Source organism: Bombina bombina, chromosome 6, assembly GCF_027579735.1.
Source record: "Bombina bombina isolate aBomBom1 chromosome 6, aBomBom1.pri, whole genome shotgun sequence".
NCBI lineage: Eukaryota > Metazoa > Chordata > Amphibia > Anura > Bombinatoridae > Bombina > Bombina bombina.
Window position 1 is genome coordinate 231,204,623 of NC_069504.1, and position 22,787 is coordinate 231,227,409.

Sequence of the window (22,787 nt, forward strand, 5' to 3'; positions counted from 1 at the left end):
TACTGTCACTTTAAAACTATAAGCAATATATAACAAAATTGCTCTACATTATCAAAAATTCTGAAATTATAAAATTATTTAAAAATAGCAAGTCAGGTGATTAAAACAATTTTGAAGTAACTTTGTAAAAGAAAATTCACTGAACTTTTTTGTATGAATCATGACCTTAGCTTAGGTACATGTGCATGTATTGCATACCACAGGATCTGGCGTCTGCTCAAGAATGCAAACAAGCTTATGCAAAGGTCACTAACCTGCCACACTGATCCAGGAGAGTAATGAACAGAATATTAAGGCAAGACCTTTCTTGGCAAGAAGTGTAATGGAATTTTGACACACCAGCTAATAATTTGACACCGCATTATTTAGTCCACAGTTTCATCATTCTTCAGTTTACTCTGAATTTTTTAAGCTGTGGAATGTTAAGAAAGTTGATAACTGGAAAATGAGATTCTTCCAGTGAGTGAGCACAGTAACTTTTAAAGTCAGAGACTGTGGTTTAATTTTAATTATGAGATAAGTCGCAAATATTCTGGATTTTGGCCTTATTAAATGCATTATGTATTTAATGCCTTATCTCTTCTTACTGTAATAGCGAAGGTCTAGACAGTGATAAAAAGAATAGATATACGTGCAAAATCACATACTCTGCTTAATAGCAGAGGTATTTGTTTATAGACTTTAAAACATCAGTTTTGTTTTTTTTGTTGTTTAATCTTAAATCAAGATTACATCTAACGCAGGTTACCATTTTTTTTTTCTCTCTCCAAGTTATTGAGCCAGCTGGATTTTTTTTTTCAAATAGATAATGTTGATTGACAAAAAATTCAGTTTCTTTTTTGTTTTTAAACTGAGTAAAAATCGGTTGAAAGTAAATACAATTACCGGTTTCTACACAGGGATTGTTGGATGGCTATGCATACCTAAACCATAAGCTTTCATTTATGAGAATAGCATGGAATAGAATTATATAAAATTGCTTGTCTTTCATGTACTGCAGTGTAATAAGCATAATTTAAATCTTTTTTTCTTTTTTTCTTTCAGGTTGATAGCTTATCAAGGTACGTTTACAGTGTTTGTTTTTCCCCAGCTTAGTTTCAATTTCAAAACAAAGAATTCACAGAACATTTGCCCACTATCCCAGCAAAATCATGGATCAGTTGAAGCATATTAATGTTTTCCATACCACCAGCCTTTTTGACAAGACTAGTGGATGTTTGTACCTTTTCTGCAATATATTTATTTGTTATTACTGTTCATCACTAGCACTTTGTGTTTAATTTAGATGATGTTACTCTTTTTTTGTGATTAGCTGGCTGATAGGCTCTCAAAGTAGGTAATTGTCATTGTCATTTTCTCATCTGGCTGTTCTTAAGAGCCTGTAATATTCCATGGAGTGCTAAATAATAGGGGAGTATGTGTTTGCAATTGAAATGGATTTGATTGGTATGAAATGTTTTTCTTCAGCAAAGTAAAATGTTTAATACCTGCCAAACCATTCAACACTGTGCTAAAGCTGTTTTCTTTCATAAAGGGGTGAGAGTCCACAATCCATTACTCCTGGAAATTCACCTCCTTACCATTAGGAGGAGGCAAAATTTCATAAAACACCAAGAGTACTGAATCCTTCCACCACTCTGGTATGTCAGTCTTTGCTCCCAGAAGGAATGTGAAGAATTGAGGTGCTCCAGATTCTTCATTGAGAGATGTCCTCAGACCGATTTGATGTACATTTAGCTGCCTGTTAGGCCATCAAGATACCCTTTAGTTATCCTCTGCTGTGATGTGCACAGCACTGGACGGGCTCTCTAATGGCAGCTGGTAAGCACAGTAGAGTGGGTGCATGTCGGGTAATTAAAATTACACCTTTTGTTCTCACCTACTCCACAGGCTATTAGCAGGTACATATTTGGTATCGTACAACATAGCCAGGGGATAATTTATTATTCACATTATTACAGACTTTACCATGCTTTCACATGGATTCTTACATTATTAGTCTAGCTGAACTTTTAGAAAGACAGAGATTCTGTCTGACCTTTTTTAAAGGGACAGTGTCCCATAGAATTGTTATTGTTTTAAAATATAGATAATCCCTTTATTACCCATTCCCCAGTTTTGCATAACCAACACAGTTATATTAATATACTTTCTCCAACATAGGTGTGTCCGGTCCACGGCGTCATCCTTACTTGTGGGATATTCTCTTCCCCAACAGGAAATGGCAAAGAGCCCAGCAAAGCTGGTCACATGATCCCTCCTAGGCTCCGCCTACCCCAGTCATTCTCTTTGCCGTTGTACAGGCAACATCTCCACGGAGATGGCTTAGAGTTTTTTAGTGTTTAACTGTAGTTTTTTTTATTCAATCAAGAGTTTGTTATTTTAAAATAGTGCTGGTATGTACTATTTACTCAGAAACAGAAAGGAGATGAAGATTTCTGTTTGTATGAGGAAAATGATTTTAGCAACCGTCACTAAAATCCATGGCTGTTCCACACAGGACTGTTGAGAGCAATTAACTTCAGTTGGGGGAACAGTGAGCAGTCTCTTGCTGCTTGAGGTATGACACATTCTAACAAGACGATGTAATGCTGGAAGCTGTCATTTTCCCTATGGGATCCGGTAAGCCATGTTTATTACGATCGTAAATAAGGGCTCCAAAAAGGGCTTATTAAGACTGTAGACTTTTTCTGGGCTAAATCGATTCATTATTAACACATATTTAGCCTTGAGGAATCATTTTATCTGGATATTTTGATATAATAATATCGGCAGGCACTGTTTTAGACACCTTATTCTTTAGGGGCTTTCCCAAAGCATAGGCAGAGCCTCATTTTCGCGCCGGTGTTGCGCACTTGTTTTTGAGAGGCATGGCATGCAGTCGCATGTGAGAGGAGCTCTGATACTTAGAAAAGACTTTCTGAAGGCGTCATTTGGTATCGTATTCCCCTTGGGGCTTGGTTGGGTCTCAGCAAAGCAGATACCAGGGACTGTAAAGGGGTTAAAGTTCAAAACGGCTCCGGTTCCGTTATTTTAAGGGTTAAAGCTTCCAAATTTGGTGTGCAATACTTTAAGGCTTTAAGACACTGTGGTGAAAATTTGGTGAATTTTGAACAATTCCTTCATGTTTTTTCGCAATTGCAGTAATAAAGTGTGTTCAGTTTAAAATTTAAAGTGACAGTAACGGTTTTATTTTAAAACGTTTTTTGTACTTTGTTATCAAGTTTATGCCTGTTTAACATGTCTGAACTACCAGATAGACTGTGTTCTGAATGTGGGGAAGCCAGAATTCCTATTCATTTAAATAAATGTGATTTATGTGACAATGACAATGATGCCCAAGATGATTCCTCAAGTGAGGGGAGTAAGCATGGTACTGCATCATTCCCTCCTTCGTCTACACGAGTCTTGCCCACTCAGGAGGCCCCTAGTACATCTAGCGCGCCAATACTCCTTACTATGCAACAATTAACGGCTGTAATGGATAATTCTGTCAAAAACATTTTAGCCAAAATGAACCCTTATCAGCGTAAGCGCGACTGCTCTGTTTTAGATACTGAAGAGCATGACGACGCTGATAATAATATTTCTGAAGGGCCCCTAACCCAGTCTGATGGGGCCAGGGAGGTTTTGTCTGAGGGAGAAATTACTGATTCAGGGAACATTTCTCAACAAGCTGAACCTGATGTGATTGCATTTAAATTTAAGTTGGAACATCTCCGCATTCTGCTTAAGGAGGTATTATCCACTCTGGATGATTGTGACAAGTTGGTCATCCCAGAGAAACTATGTAAAATGGACAAGTTCCTAGAGGTGCCGGGGCTCCCAGAAGCTTTTCCTATACCCAAGCGGGTGGCGGACATTGTTAATAAAGAATGGGAAAGGCCCGGTATTCCTTTCGTCCCTCCCCCCATATTTAAAAAATTGTTTCCTATGGTCGACCCCAGAAAGGACTTATGGCAGACAGTCCCCAAGGTCGAGGGAGCGGTTTCCACTTTAAACAAACGCACCACTATACCCATAGAGGATAGTTGTGCTTTCAAAGATCCTATGGATAAAAAATTAGAAGGTTTGCTTAAAAAGATGTTTGTTCAGCAGGGTTACCTTCTACAACCAATTTCATGCATTGTCCCTGTCGCTACAGCCGCATGTTTCTGGTTCGATGAGCTGATAAAGGCGGTCGATAGTGATTCTCCTCCTTATGAGGAGATTATGGACAGAATCAATGCTCTCAAATTGGCTAATTCTTTCACCCTAGACGCCACTTTGCAATTGGCTAGGTTAGCGGCTAAGAATTCTGGCTTTGCTATTGTGGCGCGCAGAGCGCTTTGGTTGAAATCTTGGTCGGCTGATGCGTCTTCCAAGAACAAGCTACTTAACATTCCTTTCAAGGGGAAAACGCTGTTTGGCCCTGACTTGAAAGAGATTATCTCTGATATCACTGGGGGCAAGGGCCACGCCCTTCCTCAGGATCGGCCTTTCAAGGCAAAAAATAAACCTAATTTTCGTCCCTTTCGTAGAAACGGACCAGCCCAAAGTGCTACGTCCTCTAAGCAAGAGGGTAATTCTTCTCAAGCCAAGCCAGCTTGGAGACCAATGCAAGGCTGGAACAAGGGTAAGCAGGCCAAGAAACCTGCCACTGCTACCAAGACAGCATGAAATGTTGGCCCCCGATCCGGGACCGGATCTGGTGGGGGGCAGACTCTCTCTCTTCGCTCAGGCTTCGGCAAGAGATGTTCTGGATCCTTGGGCGCTAGAAATAGTCTCCCAAGGTTATCTTCTGGAATTCAAGGGACTTCCCCCAAGGGGGAGGTTCCACAGGTCTCAGTTGTCTTCAGACCACATAAAAAGACAGGCATTCTTACATTGTGTAGAAGACCTGTTAAAAATGGGAGTGATTCATCCTGTTCCATTAAGAGAACAAGGGATGGGATTCTACTCCAATCTGTTCATAGTTCCCAAAAAAGAGGGAACGTTCAGACCAATCTTAGATCTCAAGATCTTAAACAAGTTTCTCAAGGTTCCATCGTTCAAGATGGAAACCATTCGAACTATTCTTCCTTCCATCCAGGAAGGTCAATTCATGACCACGGTGGATTTAAAGGATGCGTATCTACATATTCCTATCCACAAGGAACATCATCGGTTCCTGAGGTTCGCATTCCTGGACAAACATTACCAGTTCGTGGCGCTTCCTTTCGGATTAGCCACTGCTCCAAGGATTTTCACAAAGGTACTAGGGTCCCTTCTAGCTGTGCTAAGACCAAGGGGCATTGCTGTAGTACCTTACTTGGACGACATTCTAATTCAAGCGTCGTCCCTTCCTCAAGCAAAGGCTCACACGGACATTGTCCTGGCCTTTCTCAGATCTCACGGATGGAAAGTGAACGTGGAAAAGAGTTCTCTATCTCCGTCAACAAGGGTTCCCTTCTTGGGAACAATAATAGACTCCTTAGAAATGAGGATTTTTCTGACAGAGGCCAGAAAAACAAAACGTCTAGACTCTTGTCGGATACTTCATTCCGTTCCTCTTCCTTCCATAGCTCAGTGCATGGAAGTGATCGGGTTGATGGTAGCGGCAATGGACATAGTTCCTTTTGCGCGCATTCATCTAAGACCATTACAACTGTGCATGCTCAGTCAGTGGAATGGGGACTATACAGACTTGTCTCCGAAGATACAAGTAAATCAGAGGACCAGAGACTCACTCCGTTGGTGGCTGTCCCTGGACAACCTGTCACGAGGGATGACATTCCGCAGACCAGAGTGGGTCATTGTCACGACCGACGCCAGTCTGATGGGCTGGGGCGCGGTCTGGGGATCCCTGAAAGCTCAGGGTCTTTGGTCTCGGGAAGAATCTCTGTTACCGATAAATATTCTGGAACTGAGAGCGATATTCAATGCTCTCAAGGCTTGGCCTCAGCTAGCGAGGGCCAAGTTCATACGGTTTCAATCAGACAACATGACAACTGTTGCGTACATCAACCATCAGGGGGGAACAAGGAGTTCCCTGGCGATGGAAGAAGTGACCAAAATCATTCTATGGGCGGAGTCTCACTCCTGCCACCTGTCTGCTATCCACATCCCAGGAGTGGAAATTTGGGAAGCGGATTTTCTGAGTCGTCAGACATTGCATCCGGGGGAGTGGGAACTCCATCCGGAAATCTTTGCCCAAGTCACTCAGCTGTGGGGCATTCCAGACATGGATCTGATGGCCTCTCGTCAGAACTTCAAAGTTCCTTGCTACGGGTCCAGATCCAGGGATCCCAAGGCGGCTCTAGTGGATGCACTAGTAGCACCTTGGACCTTCAAACTAGCTTATGTGTTCCCGCCGTTTCCTCTCATCCCCAGGCTGGTAGCCAGGATCAATCAGGAGAGGGCGTCGGTGATCTTGATAGCTCCTGCGTGGCCACGCAGGACTTGGTATGCAGATCTGGTGAATATGTCATCGGCTCCACCTTGGAAGCTACCTTTGAGACGAGACCTTCTTGTTCAGGGTCCGTTCGAACATCCGAATCTGGTTTCACTCCAGCTGACTGCTTGGAGATTGAACGCTTGATTATCGAAGCGAGGGTTCTCAGATTCTGTTATCGATACTCTTGTTCAGGCCAGAAAGCCTGTAACTAGAAAGATTTACCACAAAATTTGGAAAAAATATATCTGTTGGTGTGAATCTAAAGGATTCCCTTGGGACAAGGTTAAGATTCCTAGGATTCTATCCTTCCTTCAAGAAGGATTGGAAAAAGGATTATCTGCAAGTTCCCTGAAGGGACAGATTTCTGCCTTGTCTGTGTTACTTCACAAAAAGCTGGCCGCTGTGCCAGATGTTCAAGCCTTTGTTCAGGCTCTGGTTAGAATTAAGCCTGTTTACAAACCTTTGACTCCTCCTTGGAGTCTCAACTTAGTTCTTTCAGTTCTTCAGGGGGTTCCGTTTGAACCCTTGCATTCCGTTGATATTAAGTTATTATCTTGGAAAGTTTTGTTTTTAGTTGCAATTTCTTCTGCTAGAAGAGTTTCAGAATTATCTGCTCTGCAGTGTTCTCCTCCTTATCTGGTGTTCCATGCAGATAAGGTGGTTTTACGTACTAAACCTGGTTTTCTTCCAAAAGTTGTTTCTAACAAAAACATTAACCAGGAGATTATCGTACCTTCTCTGTGTCCGAAACCAGTTTCAAAGAAGGAACGTTTGTTGCACAATTTGGATGTTGTTCGCGCTCTAAAATTCTATTTAGATGCTACAAAGGATTTTAGACAAACATCTTCCTTGTTTGTTGTTTATTCCGGTAAAAGGAGAGGTCAAAAAGCAACTTCTACCTCTCTCTCTTTTTGGATTAAAAGCATCATCAGATTGGCTTACGAGACTGCCGGACGGCAGCCTCCCGAAAGAATCACAGCTCATTCCACTAGGGCTGTGGCTTCCACATGGGCCTTCAAGAACGAGGCTTCTGTTGATCAGATATGTAGGGCAGCGACTTGGTCTTCACTGCACACTTTTACCAAATTTTACAAGTTTGATACTTTTGCTTCTTCTGAGGCTATTTTTGGGAGAAAGGTTTTGCAAGCCGTGGTGCCTTCCATTTAGGTGACCTGATTTGCTCCCTCCCTTCATCCGTGTCCTAAAGCTTTGGTATTGGTTCCCACAAGTAAGGATGACGCCGTGGACCGGACACACCTATGTTGGAGAAAACATATTTTATGTTTACCTTATAAATTACTTTCTCCAACGGTGTGTCCGGTCCACGGCCCGCCCTGGTTTTTTTAATCAGGTCTGATAATTTATTTTCTTTAACTACAGTCACCCCGGTACCATATGGTTTCTCCTATGCAAATATTCCTCCTTAACGTCGGTCGAATGACTGGGGTAGGCGGAGCCTAGGAGGGATCATGTGACCAGCTTTGCTGGGCTCTTTGCCATTTCCTGTTGGGGAAGAGAATATCCCACAAGTAAGGATGACGCCGTGGACCGGACACACCGTTGGAGAAAGTAATTTATCAGGTAAACATAAATTCTGTTTTTTACCTCTGTGATTACCTTGTATCTAGGAACCTTCTTCCAGCCCCCTGATCACATGACTGTCACTGTTTATTATCTATTGTCTTAAATTTAGCATTGTTTTGTGCTAAATCTTAAAAAAAAACCATGTGCCTGAACACAGTGTTATCTATATGGCCCATGTGTACTTTCTGTCTCTTTGTGTTGAAAAGAGATTTAAAAAGCCTGTGATAAGAGACAGCCCTCAAAGGCTTAAAAAATTAGCATATGAGCCTACCTATGTTTAGTTTAAACCAAGAATACCAAGAGAAAAAAGCAAATTTTATGATAAAAGTAAATTGGAAAGTTGATTAAAATTAAAAGTCCTATCTGAATAATGAAAGTTTAATTTATACTAGACTGCCCCTTTAAAGGGACATGAAACAATTTTTTTCCCTATCAGAATTCAGAAAGAGGGTGTGATTTTAAACATCTTTCCAATTTACTTCTATTATCTAATTTGCTTCATTCTCTTGAGATCCTTTATTGGAAAGCATATCTAAATATGCTCAGTGGTAGCTACACATAGATGCCTCGTGTTATTGGCTTACCCATGTGCATTTCTATTCCTTTAACAAATGATACCTAAATTAAGCAAATTAGATAATGATAGTAAATTGGAATACTGTTTAAAATTGTTTTCTCTGTCTGAATCGTGACAGAAAAGATTTGAGTTTCATGTCCCTTTTTTAAATTTAAATGCTTGTTACAAACATTTGAATTTTTTTTTTTTGAATTTTTTTTTTTATTTTTTTTTTGTCCTGTCTATATTTGCTCATGGTCTCCACAGCTTGGGTGTTCCCAGGAGTATTGGATCATGGACTCTCACCACCTTAATGAAAGAAAACATAATTTGTTTAAAATAAATAAAAATAATAAAACACAGTACACTATAGAGTAGATAAATGTCCTTAAGTGTTTTTCTTCATAACCTCAAAGAGAAAAGATGGAAACTCCCATAGTGTAGAACTGTAAATATAATATAGAAAAATCGCACATGGTACTCCCATAAATTAGAGCTACGTTAGTGCTAAGATTAGAGCTCAAAACAAATGGATTTGTATCCGTGATTCTCAGGGGATTCCACATTTGTTAAAGAATACATAGTAATGTTAAAATTGCAATGCACTTGCATATAAAAACCAATAGAGTAAATGGAAGACAGTTTTTATAGTCACTCTGGGGTTACGTATACTTCCACTCTCCTTACACTATCTTAACGCTCTATATAAATCACTACTATATAATATTTGTAACACTGTAAAATCACTAATATATAATTATTGGATAATTTATGATCACCTGATTAATTTATTTCATGGTGAGGAGAGTCCACGGTTACCACCCAAGTTTATTAACCCCTTAACAACCAGCTACGTACCCTGTACGTTTTTTCTTTGGGGCTTTTTCGATAGTGCGGGCTTGCTGCCAGCGGCGAGATTATGGTATTTGTGAGGCCTGCAGGGAGGGAGGTTGGTCATAATAGGTGCGGTCTTGTTGCTGGTGGCGAGACCTGCACTATTATGAGTCGACAAACTGGGTACGTTGTGTTCGTTAAGGGGTTGAATAAAGTTTTTTTCTGGTTGTACTTTTATTTGCACCTAATTTGTCCTGCTTTGTCCTTTCCTACTTTTCTACTTCTTCTTGCTTGGTTATAGGTCCGACTAACATTCCAGATATGTGGGAGGGATTAAGTACTCTTGGAGTTTTGGGAATCTTTGCCTACTCCTAGTGTTTAGGAGTTGAATTCCCAAGAGTCATGGATCCTGGACTCTCACCACCATGAAATAAATTAATTTATCAGGTAAGCATACATTTAGTTTTTGGCTTTACACTTGGTCTGTTTAAACATCAATTGCAGTGCTTTTTTCTGTGATAACACACAAATAACCATTGCTGGCCATTTCCACTACTTTTAGAAAAGTAAAGAAATTGTCTCTTGCCCATTTTTATTGAGTTGATTAGTAACCTTTAATCTGGATTAGTAACTTTTTTAGTATGGGAATACTTTGGGGATATTTTCCACTCTCAAATTGTGCGTATATACACACACACACACACACACTTATATATATAGCACATTATTTAGTCTGCCTCCATACAAAAAGAAAGCAGCTCGATCCTCCTTTTCCTACAGAGCACCACAATTATGGAACGACCTCCTGCGCACTTTAAAACCTTCCCCAAGCCTAAAATCCTTTAAGAGATCCCTCTTTGCATATCTCCAAACAGGATGCACCTGTCATGGTTGATTATATATTTCCTACCTGTTCTTTATTACATTTTGCATATATTATGTATTAATATTGTTTTTGTATTTTATTGTACCCTATTGTATCAATGCAATGTTTTGTGGACCCAGGACATACTTGAAAAAGAGAGAAATCTCAATGTATCCTTCCTGGTAAAATATTTTATAAATAAAAACATAAATATATATATATATATATATATATATATATATATATATATATATATATATATATATATATATTTATCTCCAAGGTAGGCATGTACTCTCTGGAACTTTATTTAGTGCTTTATTGTGCACAAAAGTTATACATACAGTATATTTATAATTTTTGTGCACAATAAAGCACTATTTAAAAAGTTCCAGAAAGTGTGTGCCTACCTTAGATATTGCCCACACCCAGGTTGTTGCTTCGATAATGAGTGCACTTTTTTTTTGGAATATATATATATATATATATATATATATATATATATATATATTTCATACATACAATAACTGCATTATTTCTAAGTTTAAAAAGTATTTCCTTTTATGAACAATAAAAAACAAATACTTTTGAAATACTACATTGAAACTCAATGCAACAAAGTGAATACACCTGTGATCACTGACACACAAGTTAGGTCGTTGAAACAAAATCGAGCACACCTGTAATTTACAATTACCCTAATTGCATGAACTGGTTTATAAAATGACTGTTATCCAACTGACATTTGTCAGACTGACATTTGTGTGACAGATATTCCAACAGACAAATGGCCGTAAGATAACAGTCTGACTACAAGATAGATAAGTATAGATACAGATCGAAAGATTGACAAATGGATACGGATAGACAGATAAATAAGGATAGATGCAGATCGAAAGATAGACAGATAGTTGGGGAAGGGATACCCATTGTTAGGTTCCCAGAGGCGGTTGCAGCGCCCCGAGGCTCTGATTAGAACAGAGCATTCTGGAGCGTATCTGCCCTCGGGCGACCTCGGAACACGGACATATGTCTGACAGACAAATGTGCTTCAGCATTCTGTCTGTCTGCATTTTGTCCGAGAACCAAAATGGCCCATGTACACCAGATCTTTCTCAATTTCTGACTTACGGGCTGAATCTATCTGCATGTCTGCATCATGGCTCCGCATTACAGAAAAGAATTGCCAGAAGAATTGAAAGATCTAATTGAGAGACTTCACAAAGATGGAAAAGGATACAAGATTAGTGACCATCTATAAATCAGTTGGTACAGGTACAGCCCTATTCAGGAGGTATAGAACAAGTCATAGTACCACTAATCAGAGCTGCAGTGGCCATCGTCCTAAAATGACGCCATGGAGATTTTGCTACTTGCACAATCTATCTCTGAAAACAGACGGGCATATGCTTCAGACTTGGCTCAGGGGGTTATCAATGGAAATTGGAGTTTCTGTGACCGCTCAGACTGTGCGAAGGGCATTGCATAATGTAAATCTTTGGACGGCATCCAATAAAAAAAACATTGCTTGCTCTTCGGCACAAAACTACAAGATTAAACAGCATGAAAAGGAAGCCTAATAAATATTTGGGATCACATTCTTTGGTCAGATGAGACCAAGATGTGCAGCTCAGGGGGGTCCAGCATGGTTGGTGTGAACTTTGCCAAAATTGTTACAGTGAATGCATAGCATAGTCCCAATAGTGAAGCATGGAGTTGAAAGTGTGATGATATGGGGCTGCATGAGTGTAAAAGGTGTTGGGTTGATGACATTTATAGATGGTACCATGAATGCTTGTGGATATACCTAAATACTGGATAAGATGACTCCCAGTCTCCAGAAGCTTGGCAGGAGAGGAATATTCCTGCATGATAACGATCCAAAGTACAATGCCAAAATCACAAAAGATTTTTTAAAGAAAAAGTTAAAACTATGACCTGGCCAAGTATGTCACCTGACATGAATCCAATAGAACAACTTTGAGGTATTTTAAAGAGAAAGTTAGAGCAGAACATTTCTCCAGAAATTTGTGAAACACTGGTTTCCTTCATGCCTAGGAGGATTGAGCCTGTCATCAAAAATAAAGGTTGACATACAAAGTATTAAAAAAATAGAAGATTTGATTCTATGTATCAAAGGTGTACTGACTTTCGTTGCCTTGAATTCCTACTGTGGGCCTTGTATTTTTTTAATTTAGTAAATCTAAAATGCTTATAATTTTTACATAAGAGCAAATACCGTACTGACGTTTAACCCTTTAAGGACCAAGGACGTATAGAGTATGTCCTGCAAAAAATGACCTGTACGTCCTCAGAGGTTTCAAGCGGTGGAAGCAATCATGATTGCTTCCAACCGCTTTCAAGGTGTTGCAGTGATGCCTCGGTATTGAGGCATCACTGTATAACCTTTTTTTGGAAACCGATTCAGAGAGAGCCACTCTGTGGTGCTCTCTGCATCGGGCATTGATGGTGCCGTTCGTTGGTGGGTGGGAGCAGCAGCGGGTGGGCGGCTTCCTGATCCGGTCCTGGAGAGTTGCACCGTAGTCAGCGGAAGCAGCCACGGGGGACGGGTGGTGGCGGGTGCGCAGGCGCAGCGAATCTTATCTTTTCAGTAAAAAAAAAAAAAAAATTGGTCTTGCACCGATGGTGGGGAAATTTGGTATGTTGGGAAAGGCATCTGGGAGGGCAGTGAGAATTGTGAGGTGGGTGAGGGAAGAGAGCTGTTTGAGGGGGCTCAGGGAGGGTTCAGGAGGTGGGATGTGTCAGGTGGGAGGCTGATCTCTACACTAAAGCTAAAATTAACCCTACGAGCTACCTAATTAACCCCTTCAATGCTGGGCATAATACAAGTGTGGTGCGCAGCAGCATTTAGCGGCCTTCTAATTACCAAAAAGCAATGCCAAAGCCATATATGTCTGCTATTTCTAATCAAAGGGGATCACAGAGAAGCTTTACAACCATTTGTGCCATAGTTGCACAAGCTGTTTGTAAATAATTTCAGTGAGAAACCTAAAATTGTGAAAAAGTTAACGATTTTTTTTTATTGTATTTGGCGGGGAAATGGTGGCATGAAATATACCAAAATGGGCCTAGATCAATTCTTTGGGTTGTCTACTACACTAAAGCTAAAATTTACCCTACAAGCTCCCTAATTAACCCCTTCACTGCTGGGCATTATGCACTGTGGTGCACAGCGGCATTTAACGGACTTCTAATTACCAAAAAGCAACCCCAAAGCCATATAAATCTGCAACTTCTGACCAAGGGGATCCCAGAGAAGCATTTACAAACCTTTGTGCCATAATTGCACATGCTGTTTGTAAATAATTTCAGTGAGAAACCTAAAGTTTGTGAAAAAGTGAACAATTTTTTTTATTTGAGCGCATTTGGCGGTGAAATGGTGGCATGGAATATACCAAAATGGGCCTAGATCAATACTTTGGGTTGTCTACTAAAAAAAAAATATACACATGTCAAGGGATATTCAGGGATTCCTGACAGATATTAGTGTTACAATGTAACTATCGCTAATTTTGAAGAAAAAAAATGGTTTGCAATAGCCAAGTGCTACTTGTATTTATTGCCCTATAACTTGCAAAAAAGCAAAGAACATGTAAACATTGGGTATATCTAAACCCAGGACAAAATTTAGAAACTATTTAGCATGGGAGTTTTTTGGTGGTTGTAGATGTGTAACAGATTTTGGGGGTCAAAGTAAGAAAAGTTTGTTTTTTTTAAAAAAAAATTCATCATATTTTATTAAAAAAAAATTATAGTAAATTATAAAATATGATGAAAATAATAGTATCTTTAGAAAGTCCATTTAATGGCGAGAAAAACGGTATATAATATGTGTGGGTACAGTAAATGAGGTAGTGGAAAATTACAGCTAAACACAAACACTGCAAAAATGTAAACGTAGCCCTGGTCACAAATGGTCATAAAATGGGAAAGTGCTGTCGTCCTTAAAGGGCCACTAAACCCAAAATCTTTCTTTCATGATTCAGATAGAGAATAGAAATTTAAACAACATTACAATTTACTTCCATTATTTATTTTGCTTCATTTTTTCAATATCCTTAGTTGAAGAAAAAGCAATGCAAATGGTGAGCCAATCACACGAGGCTTCTACGTGCAGCAACCAATCAGCAGCTAGTGAGCATATCTAGATATGCTTTTCATCAAAGAATATCAAGAGAATAAAACAAATTAGATAATATAAGTAAATTAGAAAGATGTTTAAAATTGCATTCTCTTTCCAAATCATAAAAGAAAAAATGTGGGTGGCATGTCCCTTTAAGGACTACTCAATACAATAGAATTGCAGAATTAAAATGTAATAAAAAAAATGACAATGCAATAACATCTACTTTTTTTCCAAATTTATTTTTTCTTCTATTTTCCGGCCCATATATACAAATGCACCACCCAACATTTCCCACAGGCTTTCAGGGACAGGGAGGTAAGGGGGACCTATGTATAATTGGCAACTGCCATTCTCATACCTCCCAACATTTAAGAGCCAAAGAGGGACACTTTTCTCTTTGCTAATAGTTCTCCACGCCAACCCCCATAACAAAAACACACACACGGCATGGTCCTTCCCCTTTGATCCTGATTTCACACCTTTTGTGCTGTGATGCATGTAATTTTTGTATCTCTGCGTCAGTGTGTGTGTGTTACTAAGACTATGTGTATCTTTGTTTCAGTATGTGTTACTGTGTGTTACTAGGAATATGTATATTACTGTGGGTGTGTGTTACTAGGAATAAGTGTATCTTTGTGTCAGTGTGTATTACTGTGTATGTTAGTGTTTGTTACTAAGAATGTTTATCTCTGTGTCAGTGTTACTGTGTGTGCCGTGTGTGTTCCTAGGGATATGTTTATCTCTGTGTCAGTGTATATTACTGTGTCAGTGTGTGTGATAATAGAAATATGAATATCTTTGTGTCGGTGTGTGTGTGTTACTTGGAATATGTTTATCTATGTGTCAATGTGTTATTGTGTGGGTTATTACAATACAATGTGCTTGGTGTCACTGGCTGACACAAATTGTTATGAAAGGGATAGTAAACACCAAAAATGTTATCGTTTAAAAAGAAAGATGAATCCTTTACCATTCCCCAGTTTTGCATAACCAACACTGTTATAGAAATATATTTTTTACCTCTGTAATTACCTTGTATCTAAGCTTCTGCTGACTGCCTCCTTGTCTCAGATCTTTTGAAAGATTTGCATTTAATGCAATTAGTGCTGACTCTTAAATAACTTCACATTCACGAGCACAGTGTTTTCTATATGAAACACATAAACTAACGCCCTCTAGCTGTGAAAAACTGTCAAATGCATTCAGATGAGGCGGCCTTCAAGGGCTTAGAAATTAGCATATTAGCCTATCTAGGTTTAGCTTTCAACTAAGAATTAAGAGAAACAAAGCAAATTTGATGATAAAAGTAAATTAGAAAGTTGTTAAAAAATTAAATCCCCTATCTGAATTGAACGTTTTAATTTGGGCTTTACTATCCCTTTAAGCATTTGTCAGGCACGTTGTGTATGTTATCCACATGTGTGTTGTGTGTCAGTATCTGAGTAATACTGCGTGTCTGTGTAAATGTGCAGCGTCTATTACCTTTACTGGGTTGGTGTCACTGTGTAAATGCAGCTAAATTGATTTTCATGGGCCTTGGTTGGTCAATAATATTTTTTTTGACACATCTCTTCAAATGCCTTGATATCATTTCCCTATAGTGAGCTAAATATACAGCTGCTGCCTAGGTACAAAAGATTATACAGCTGTGTACACAAGAGGAGCTATACAGCCAGTAATCTCACATGCTAAAGCAGGAACCATGCAGTGCATACTTCAACTACTGAGTGCCTGCGGTGGCCGGATCCAATGTTACACAGAGTGCACGGTGACCACGGGACTGGGTTAAATCTTAAATGTGTGAGTCACTGGCCAGAGCACCGGCCTCCACCCTGTTTGCACTGTTACCGGCATGGTCTGTACTCTGGCTGCGGTGGCGGCACTCTCCTCTTCCCCCCCCCCCCCACCCACCCAATACCTTATGCACTGTGCAGGTATTGGGTGCAAGATGACCAAGAGGAACCAATAGAAAATAGGAACCAATAAGAAATAACATTTGAAAAAAAATCAACATTTCAGCTGTCCTGGGGCCACAAGGCAATGCGGGACAGGCAGCATTCTACAGAGGACATCGAAAATCGGGACAGTTGGAGGGTGTGTATGTATGTACAGTATCTCACAAAAGTGAGTACACCCCTCACATTTTTGTAAATCTTATCTTTTCATGTGACAACACTGAGGAAATGACACTTTGCTACATTATAAAGTAGTGAGTGTACATTCTGTATAACAGTGTAAATTTGCTGTCCCCTTAAAATAACTCAACACACAGCCATTAATGTCTAAACCGTTGGCAACAAAAGTGAGTGCACCCCTAAGTGAAAATGTCCAAATTGGTACCAATTAGCCATTTTCCCTCCCCGGTGTCATGTGACTCGTTAGTGTTACAAGGTCTCAGGTGTGAATGGGGAGCAGGTGTGTTAAATGTGGTGTTATCGCTCTCGCACTCTTATTGGCCACTGGAATTTCAACATGGCACCTCATGGCAAAGAACTCAGGATTGGAAAAAAAGAATTGTTACTCTACATAAAGATGCCTAGGCTATAAGAAGATTGCCAAGACCCTGAAACTGAGCTGCAGCACGGTGGGCAAGACCATACAGCGGTTTCACAGGACAGGTTCCACTCAGAACAGGCCTCGCCATGGTTGACCAAAGAAGTTGAGTGCACATGCTCAGTGTCCTATCCAGTGGTTGTTTTTGGGAAATAGATGTAGGAGTGCTGCCAGCATTGCTGCAGAGGTTGAAATGGGGGGTGGGGGGGGTCAGCCTGTAAGTGCTCAGACCATACGTCGCACACTGCATCCAATTGGTCTGCATGGCTGTTCTCCCAGAAGGAAGCCTCTTCTAAAGATGATGCACAAGAAAGCCTGCAAACAGTTTGCTAAAGACAAGCAGACTAAGGTCATGGATTACTGGAACCATGTCCTGTGGTCCAATGAGACCAAGATAAACTTATTTGGTTCAGATGGTGTCAAGCGTATGTGGCGGCAACCAGGTGAGGAATACAAAGACAAGTGTGTCTTGCCTACAGTCAAGCATGGTGGTGGGGGTGTCATGGTCTGGGCCTGCATGAGTGCTGCCGGCACTGGGGAGCTACAGTTTATTGAAGGAACCATGAATGCCAACATGTACTGTGACATACTGAAGCAGAGCATGATCCCTTCCCTTCGGAGACTGAGCCGCAGGGCAGTATTCCAACATAACAACCCCAAAAACACCTCCAAGACGACCACTGCCTTGCTAAAGAATCTGAGGGTAAAGGTGATGGACTGGCCAAGCATGTCTCCAGACCTAAACCCTATTGAGGATCTGTGGGGCATCTTCAAACAGAAGGTGAGGGAGCACAAGGTCTCTAACATCCACCAGCTCCGTGATGTTGTCATGGAGGATGGGAAGAGGACTCCAGTGGCAACCTGTGAAGCTCTGGTGAACTCCATGCCCATGAGCTTTAAGGCAGTGCTGGAAAATAATGGTGGCCACACAAAATATTGACACTTTGGGCCCAATTTGGACATTTCCACATAGGGGTGTACTTTTGTTGCCAGACATTAATGGCTGTGTGTTGAGTTATTTTGAGGGGACAGCAAATTTACATTGTTATACAGGCTCTACACTCACTACTTTACATTCTAGCAAAGTGTCATTTCTTCAGTGTTGTCACATGAAAATATATAATAAAATATTTACAAAAATGCGAGGGGTGTACTCACTTTTGTGAGATTATGTATATATGTAGGTATGTGTGTGTGTGTGTGTATGTATATATATATATATATATATATATATATATATATATATATATATATATAAAACTGTGTGTGTGTATATATATATATATATATATATAATGTGTGGGTGTGTTTAGATACTTATACTTAAATACACACACACGGGTTGAAAAATTTCTTAGTAGCCCACTTTTTCAACTAAAATTTTTACAGTGTCATGTATATATGTAATATGCAGTTATACACTTATTACACATTTGTATTAAGAATAACACACTTTGTATAATTATAAACCTATTAATACATGCATACCTCGTTTTATTGCGCTCCACAGATAATGCTCTTTTCTCTTGTTAAGTGTATCCAGTCCACGGATCATCCATTACTTGTGGGATATATTCCCTTCCCAACAGGAAGTTGCAAGAGGATCACCCACAGCAGAGCTGCTATATAGCTCCTCCCCTCACATGTCATATCCAGTCATTCTCTTGCAACCCTCAACATAGATGGAGGTCGTGAGAGGACTGTGGTGTTTTATACTTAATTATTTCTTCAATCAAAAGTTTATTTTTAAATGGCACCGGAGTGTGCTGTTTTTTCTCAGGCAGTATTTGGAAGAAGAATCTGCCTGCGTTTTCTATGATCTTAGCAGAAGTAACTAAGATCCACTGGCTGTTCTCACACATTCTGAGGAGTGGGGTAACTTCAGAAAGGGAATGGCGTGCGGGGTCTCCTGCAACTAAGGTATGTGCAGTAAAATATTTTTCTAAGGAATGGAATTGACTAAGAAAATGCTGCTGATACCGAAGTAATGTAAGTAAAGCCTTAAATGCAGTGAAAGCGACTGGTATTAGGCTTATTAATGTATGTGCAGTATAATAATTTTCTAAGGAATGGAATTTGACTAAGAAAATGATGCTAATACTGAAGTAATGTAGTAAAGCCTTAAATGCAGTGGAAGCGACTGGTATCAGGCTTATCAATAGAGATACATACTCTTTAAAAAAGATGTTTTAAAACGTTTGCTGGCATGTTTAATCGTTTTTTAAGGTACATTGATAAAACTTATTGGGGCATAATTTTCCACATGGCTGACTTAATTTCTGCATAGAAACAGTTAACTGAGGCTTCCCACTGTTGTAATAATGAGTGGGAGGGGCCTATTTTAGCGTTTTTTTGCGCAGTAAAAATTCAGACTCAGTCTTCCTGCTTCTTCCTGCATGATCCAGGACGTTTCTAGAGAGCTCAAGGGACTTCAAAAGTCATTTTGAGGGAGGTAATCAGTCAAGCAGACCTGTGACAGTGTGTTTGACTGTGTTAAAAACGTTTTTTTCTATATTGATTATCCGTTTTGGGTATTAAGGGGTTAATCATCCATTTGCAAGTGGGTGCAATGCTCTGCTAGCTTAATACATTTTCTGTGAAAATTTGGTTGGTATAACTGATTTGGTTCATTGTTATTTCAACTTGAGACAGGTTTTGTGCTTCTTAAAGGCGCAGTAGCGTTTTTTATATTGCTTGTAAACTTATTTTAAAGTGTTTTCCAAGCTTGCTAGTCTCATTGCTAGTCTGTTTAAACATGTCTGACACAGATGAATCTGTTTGTTCATTATGTTTGAAGGCCAGTGTGGAGCCCCATAGGAATATGTGTACTAAATGTATTGATTTCACTTTAAATAATAAAGGTCAGTCTTTAACTATAAAAGAATTATCACCAGACGACGAGGGGGAAGTTATGCCGACTAACTCTCCTCACGTGTCAGTACCTTCGCCTCCCGCTCAGGGGGCGCGTGCTAATATGGCGCCAAGTACATCAGAGACGCCCATAGCAATCACTTTACAGGACATGGCTACAATCATGAATAATACCCTGTCAGAAGTATTATCTAGATTGCCAGAATTGAGAGGCAAGCGCGATAGCTCTGGGATTAGGACAGAGCGCGCTGGTGCTGTGAGAGTCATGTCCGATACTGCATCACAGTTTGCAGAACATGAGGACGGAGAGCTTCATTCTGTGGGTGACGGATCTGATCCAGGGAAACCGGATTCAGAGATCTCTCATTTTAAATTTAAGCTTGAGAACCTCAGTGTATTGCTTGGGGAGGTTTTAGCTGCTCTGAATGACTGTAACACAGTTGCAATTCCAGAGAAATTGTGTAGGCTGGATAGATACTATGCGGTGCCGGTGTGTACTGACGTTTTTCCTATACCTAAAAGGCTTACAGAAATTATTAGCAAGGAGTGGGATAGACCCGGTGTGCCCTTTTCCCCACCTCCTATATTTAGGAAAATGTTTCCAATAGACGCCACTACACGGGACTTATGGCAGATGGTCCCTAAGGTGGAGGGAGCAGTTTCTACTTTAGCTAAGCGTACCACTATCCCGGTGGAGGATAGTTGTGATTTTTCGGATCCAATGGATAAAAGATTAGAAGGTTACCTTAAGAAAATGTTTATTCAACAAGGTTTTATCTTGCAGCCCCTTGCATGCATTGCGCCTGTCACTGCTGCTGCGGCGGCATTCTGGTTTGAGTCTCTGGAAGAGGCCATTCACACAGCTCCATTGGATGAAATTATGGACAAGCTTAAATCACTTAAGCTAGCTAATGCATTTGTTTCTGATGCCATTGTACATTTGACTAAACGAACGGCTAAGAACTCCGGATTCTCCATCCAGGCGCGGAGAGCGCTATGGCTTAAATCTTGGTCAGCTGACGTGACTTCTAAATCTAAATTACTTAATATTCCTTTCAAGGGGCAGACCTTATTCGGGCCCGGCTTGAAAGAAATTATTGCTGACATTACTGGAGGTAAGGGTCATACCCTTCCTCAGGACAGGGCCAAATCAAAGGCCAAACAGTCTAATTTTCGTGCCTTTCGAAATTTCAAGGCAGGAGCAGCATCAACTTCCTCCGCTCCAAAACAGGAAGGAACTGTTGCTCGTTACAGACAGGCCTAAAAAACTAACCAGTCCTGGAACAAGGGCAAGCAGGCCAGAAACCTACTACTGCCCCCAAGACAGCATGAAGGAACGGCCCCCTATCCGGAAACGGATCTAGTGGGGGGCAGACTTTCTCTCTTCGCCCAGGCGTGGGCAAGAGATGTCCAGGATCCCTGGGCGTTGGAGATCATATCTCAGGGATATCTTCTGGACTTCAAAGCTTCTCCTCCTCGAGGGAGATTCCATCTATCAAGGTTATCAGAAAACCAGATAAAGAAAGAGGCATTCCTACGCTGTGTACAAGACCTCCTAGTAATGGGGGTGATCCACCCTGTTCCGCGGACGGAACAAGGGCAGGGATTTTACTCAAATCTGTTTGTGGTTCCCAAGAAAGAGGGAACCTTCAGACCAATCTTGGACCTAAAGATCTTAAACAAATTCCTAAGAGTTCCATCATTCAAAATGGAAACTATTCGAACCATCCTCACATACCGATTCACAAAGATCATTATCGGTACCTGAGATTTGCCTTTCTAGACAGGCATTACCAGTTTGTAGCTCTTCCCTTCGGGTTGGCTACGGCCCCGAGAATCTTTACAAAGGTTCTGGGCTCACTTCTGGTGATTCTAAGACCGCGAGGCATAGCGGTGGCTCCGTATCTAGACGACATCCTGATACAGGCGTCAAGCTTTCAAATTGCCAAGTCTCATACAGAGATAGTTCTGGCATTTCTGAGGTCGCATGGGTGGAAAGTGAACGTGGAACCACTCACATCACCACTCACAAGAGTCTCCTTCCTAGGGACTCTTATAGATTCTGTAGAGATTTTCCTGACTGAGTCCAGGTTATCAAAGCTTCTAAATGCTTGCCGTGTCCTTCATTCCATTCCACGCCCGTCAGTGGCTCAGTGCATGGAAGTAATCGGCTTAATGGTAGCGGCAATGGACATAGTGCCATTTGCGCGCCTGCATCTCAGACCGCTGCAATTATGCATGCTAAGTCAGTGGAATGGGGAGTACTCAGATTTGTCCCCTCTACTAAATCTGGATCAAGAGACCAGAGATTCTCTTCTCTGGTGGCTTTCTCGGGTCCATCTGTCCAAGGGCATGACCTTTCGCAGGCCAGATTGGACGATTGTAACAACAGATGCCAGCCTTCTAGGTTGGGTCGCAGTCTGGAACTCCCTGAAGGCTCAGGGATCGTGGACTCGGGAGGAGAAACTCCTCCCAATAAATATTCTGGAGTTAAGAGCAATATTCAATGCTCTTCTAGCTTGGCCTCAGTTAGCAACACTGAGGTTCATCAGATTTCAGTCGGACAACATCACGACTGTGGCTTACATCAACCATCAAGGGGGAACCAGCGATGTTAGAAGTTTCAAAGATAATTCGCTGGGCAGAGTCTCACTCTTGCCACCTGTCAGCGATCTACATCCCAGGCATGGAGAACTGGGAGGCGGACTTTCTAAGTCGCCAGACTTTTCATCCGGGGGAGTGGGAACTTCATCCGGAGGTGTTCGCTCAACTGGTTCATCGTTGGGGCAAACCAGAACTGGATCTCATGGCGTCTCGCTAGAACGCCAAGCTTCCTCGTTACGGATCCAGGTCCAGGGACCCGGGAGCGGCGCTGATAGATGCTCTAGCAGCCCCTTGGGTTTTTAACATGGCTTATGTGTTTCCACCGTTTCCGCTGCTGCCTCGACTGATTGCCAAGATC

The 22,787-nt window shown here is 40.8% G+C and overlaps 1 protein-coding gene across 4 annotated transcripts in view; it reads left to right on the forward strand.

Annotated features, from left to right (window-relative positions):
• The window catches only part of PPP1R12A (protein phosphatase 1 regulatory subunit 12A), an 875,274-nt gene that overhangs the window by 719,253 nt on the left and 133,234 nt on the right, over positions 1 to 22,787 (forward strand). For all 4 annotated transcript variants that reach the window (XM_053716754.1, XM_053716755.1, XM_053716757.1 and 1 more), the window contains one exon: positions 1,045 to 1,061. In XM_053716754.1, the coding sequence (XP_053572729.1) occupies positions 1,045 to 1,061 (17 nt within the window). The remainder of the gene's footprint in view (positions 1 to 1,044; positions 1,062 to 22,787) is intronic.